A 4,135-nucleotide genomic window follows, 5' to 3' on the forward strand; every position below is an offset into this window, starting at 1 on the left:
CTCCCTATATTCTTAGTATAAAATAGCTGTTAAACTATTAAACTATTTCCGCATCGCAGCTTTCTGCAACTTATTTTTAATTTAATAAATAAAGGATTCAAAGCATAACGAGGCAACAAAAGTGAAGAATACGGAAAACAAAAGCTAGGAAGCTCATTGGTTAGGTTAGCTTAATCGGCGATTTATTAAATTAATGACGATGATAAAACTTATAATTAAAATAAAATTTTCCGACTTCTTTAAAGCACCTTCTTACAAACAGAAGCTCACTTTTGCAGTAGAGGTCCGACTCCCAATCTCTCAGATAAAGCAAAAACAAACATACAGAAAGAGAAGTAAAGAGAAAGAGAGACTCCATGTTCGAAACAGAGCATACTCGTCTCGTACCTCTTCTTCTTCTCCCATCACTTTTATCTCTTCTCCTCTTCTTAATTCTCTTGAAGAGAAGAAGTCGACACAGTTTCAATCTCCCTCCTGGAAAATCCGGTTGGCCATTTCTAGGCGAAACCATCGGTTATCTCAAACCTTACTCTGCCAAAACTCTCGGTGACTTCATGCAACAACATATCTCCAAGTAAACAAACAAATCTTCAAAACATCATCATGTATGTTTTTTGTCTGGACTTATGTTTGAGGGGTTCTGATAATAGGTACGGGAAGATATACAGATCGAATTTGTTTGGAGAACCAACGATCGTATCAGCTGATGCAGGACTCAACAGGTTCATATTACAAAACGAAGGAAGACTCTTTGAATGTAGTTATCCTCGGAGTATTGGTGGGATTCTTGGGAAGTGGTCGATGCTTGTTCTTGTTGGAGACATGCATAGAGACATGAGAAGTATCTCGCTAAACTTTCTAAGTCATGCTCGTCTCAGAACGATTCTTCTTAAAGACGTTGAGAAGCACACTTTATTCGTTCTTGATTCTTGGCAACAACATTCTGTTTTCTCTGCTCAAGATGAGGCCAAAAAGGTTTACTTCTTTTTTGTTTGAGTTGGGTGGTTTTTGTTTTTTTCTGAAACTCTTTAATCTAATTGTTATAGTTTGAATTGAGCAGTTTACGTTTAATCTAATGGCGAAGCATATAATGAGTATGGATCCTGGAGAAGAAGAGACAGAACAGTTAAAGAAAGAGTATGTGACTTTCATGAAAGGTGTTGTCTCTGCTCCTCTCAATCTCCCAGGAACTGCTTATCGTAAAGCTCTTCAGGTAACATTGAACTTTTAACTTTTTGGAAAAGAATTTTTAACACTTTTTGCTGTAAAGTGATGTTTTTGTTAATATTTTTATATATTGTTTTAAATGAAAATAATTGTGCAGTCACGAGGGACGATACTGAAGTTTATTGAGAAGAAAATGGAAGAGAGAAAATCAGAGATTAAGGAAGAAGTTAACAGAGATGATGAATCAGAGATTAGTAGAAATGATCATTATGAGAGAAAACATAGAGCAGATGATGATCTTTTGGGATGGGTTCTAAAACATTCGAACCTATCAACCGAGCAGATTCTCGATCTTATCCTCAGTTTGTTATTTGCCGGACATGAGACATCATCTGTCTCCATTGCTCTCGCTATCTACTTCTTACAAGCTTGTCCTAAAGCCGTTCAAGAAGTTAGGGTAAGATAATTTAAACACTACGAGTTGATTATTATTTATTAACCTATCGCGTATGATATAAAGTAAGTAATTTATGTCGTTACTTATGTTTTTTTTTTTGCGCTTATATTTTTCTTTATTTTATTTTTTTGCTAAAATTTGGACGCTTATATATTTTTCTTGGTTTAAATTTTTTGAAGGAAGAGCATCTTGAGATCGCGAGGGTGAAGAAGGAACTTGGAGAGTCGGAATTGAATTGGGATGATTACAAGAAGATGGACTTTACTCAGTGTGTAAGTTATTTTTATTATTCTGTACTGTATATTATTATTTCTTTGTTTATTATGGAAATTAAGTTATTAGTATTTTTAAAATATTTGTTTGTAGGTTATAAATGAGACACTTCGACTGGGAAATGTAGTAAGGTTTTTGCATCGTAAAGCACTCAAAAACGTTCGGTATAAAGGTAAACTTTATATACAAGAAATAATAATGAAAATCCTGATTCCTGAATATGTTAATAAATCTTATTGGTTGAAAAGTATTAAATAATTTTCCATTTTAATGTTGGAGAAATAGGATGCGATATCCCGAGAGGGTGGAAAGTGTTACCAGTGATCTCAGCCGTACATTTGGATAATTCCCGTTACGACGAACCTAATCTCTTTAATCCTTGGAGATGGCAACAGGTAAATAACTAATAGTTAAGTGTATAATATATAGTTTCATCTATGTCATACGTGCATGTGCATTTGACTTAACCTATCTATAGATACTATCCGGGAACCATCAATCTGGCAGAAACCTTCTTTTATTGTCCTTCAAAGTTAGATCTTAACACGTCATCGATCATTTATCACATGAAGCATATAAAATATCATGTGAAAAGTAAAGTAGAGAGAGAGGATACGTTGTTGTAGTTGTACGTGAAGATAATTAATTAGTAGGATGGCATGTCTTTAATGACGTGGGAACCTGCCTAAATGCCTCTTAAATCTCATAAAACCCTAGGGCCCACCCACAATAAGATTTTAATCGTGACCGCTGATTTAGACTCAGGTTTTGGTAGATTAGATTTGACCTACGATGGTACCACGGTATTGACGGATCTCACACGCCCGACGACTTGTACGTGTAGTATTAGGTTCTGACACGTAGACCAGTATCACATTCTGTACTAGTATTAATTTATCAAATAGGCGAATTATAAAAAACAATTATGTTGTCGGATAGTCAATTTTTGTAAAATATAATAATAATGGGAGTTATGTTGTGAGGTGAGTGGGGAATGTATGATTAATGACCCACGTTGTGTGGTGCCAACATGCACGTGTTCTTCTTCACTTTTTTTCGCTACTTGCTCTCTAAAACAGTATGTCGTTTTAACGAGCAGCAAAACTCCGGGACGTCGTCTTCGTCAGGATGTGGTAGTTTTTCGACGTGGGGGAACAACTTCATGCCGTTTGGAGGAGGGCCAAGGCTATGTGCTGGTTCGGAGTTAGCGAAGCTAGAAATGGCGGTGTTTATTCATCATCTTGTTCTTAATTTTAACTGGGAATTAGCAGAAGATGATCAACCATTTGCTTTTCCTTTCGTTGATTTTCCTAACGGTTTGCCAATTAGAGTTTCTCGTATTCTGTAAAAAGGATAAAAAGTAGAGTATTTTACTCTTTTTTTTAAATATAGTTTTAATCATTTTTACCCGATGGGAAAAGATTGGATAAATAATAATTGGAAATCAACTTTTGGTTAGGGTTTTGTTACAAAACTTTCTTCCAATGGGACAAATATATTTTGTATATTAGTGGGAGATATTAAACATTTCTATTGTATACTGGTTGGAACCCTTGGATGTTATTGATTATTGATATTGGCTCTGGCTGGTGAAATCTCCTTTCTATTATTTGAGGAGACCATTTTAAAAACAACCTTTAGTTCATGTGTTTATAACCAATTTGCCATTACTTACTTGGCATCACCACATTTCACCTTAGACCCTTTTCAAAAAACACCTTTGTTGCCTAGAGTATTTACTTTTTATGCCATTACATATATTATATGCTTTATATAGATAGTTTCGTATAGCCAAATATGGAAATAAAAGTTAATGGTTTGACAATCACGAGATAGTTTAAATATAGAAGATGGCTGTGACATACAATCCACATTCCATATTAACAATTTAACAATCATATATAAAGTTTGATTTTGAAGAAAACTATACGTATAACTCACTGTTTTACTTTTCATGTTATATAATCTAGATACATATATAGTTGTATCTAGATAAAAAAAATATATGTCATAAAAACTACTTAAGTAATGAGTATTCATAGTTTAGATTTCAATATTTTACTTTGCACGTATACAATGAATATGTAAAGTTCATATATTTGTGTTGCTCAAATTATACTTTACATGGTGGGAGAAATGATGTAAATTTTACTTTACAAAATTATATCTATATATTCAAAATTATATTTTTTAAAATATTAAGATATAAAGTGAATGTTTTAGTTTTCATTTACAATT

General features: G+C 33.5%; 1 protein-coding gene across 2 annotated transcripts; it reads left to right on the forward strand.

Moving 5' to 3' along the window:
• Window positions 1-288: 288 nt before the first annotated feature.
• LOC108809973 (steroid (22S)-hydroxylase) lies at window positions 289-3,496 on the forward strand. 2 transcript variants are annotated; one of them, XM_056988799.1, is made up of 8 exons: window positions 289-574; window positions 651-975; window positions 1,061-1,213; window positions 1,325-1,624; window positions 1,804-1,896; window positions 1,991-2,069; window positions 2,177-2,292; window positions 2,997-3,496. In XM_056988799.1, the coding sequence occupies exons 1-8, from the start codon at window positions 357-359 to the stop codon at window positions 3,243-3,245; spliced, it is 1,533 nt and encodes a 510-aa protein (XP_056844779.1). In that variant the 5' UTR covers window positions 289-356; the 3' UTR covers window positions 3,246-3,496. The 2 variants fall into 2 exon arrangements, with proteins under 2 accessions (XP_056844779.1, XP_018437608.1); XM_018582106.2 differs by having other exon boundaries at window positions 2,183-2,292; window positions 2,997-3,495.
• The last annotated feature ends 639 nt before the right edge of the window (window positions 3,497-4,135 follow it).

Source organism: Raphanus sativus, chromosome 6 (genome assembly GCF_000801105.2).
Source record: "Raphanus sativus cultivar WK10039 chromosome 6, ASM80110v3, whole genome shotgun sequence".
NCBI classification, from domain to species: domain Eukaryota; kingdom Viridiplantae; phylum Streptophyta; class Magnoliopsida; order Brassicales; family Brassicaceae; genus Raphanus; species Raphanus sativus.

Excerpts from the sequence above, each read along its gene's own strand:
- LOC108809973 (XM_056988799.1), top strand. The coding sequence starts at position 357 with ATGTTCGAAACAGAGCATACTCGTCTCGTACCTCTTCTTCTTCTCCCA. Across the intron at positions 1,214-1,324 it reads CTTATCGTAAAGCTCTTCAG|TCACGAGGGACGATACTGAA; the intron begins GTAACATTGAAC and ends ATAATTGTGCAG. Across the intron at positions 1,625-1,803 it reads AAGCCGTTCAAGAAGTTAGG|GAAGAGCATCTTGAGATCGC; the intron begins GTAAGATAATTT and ends AATTTTTTGAAG.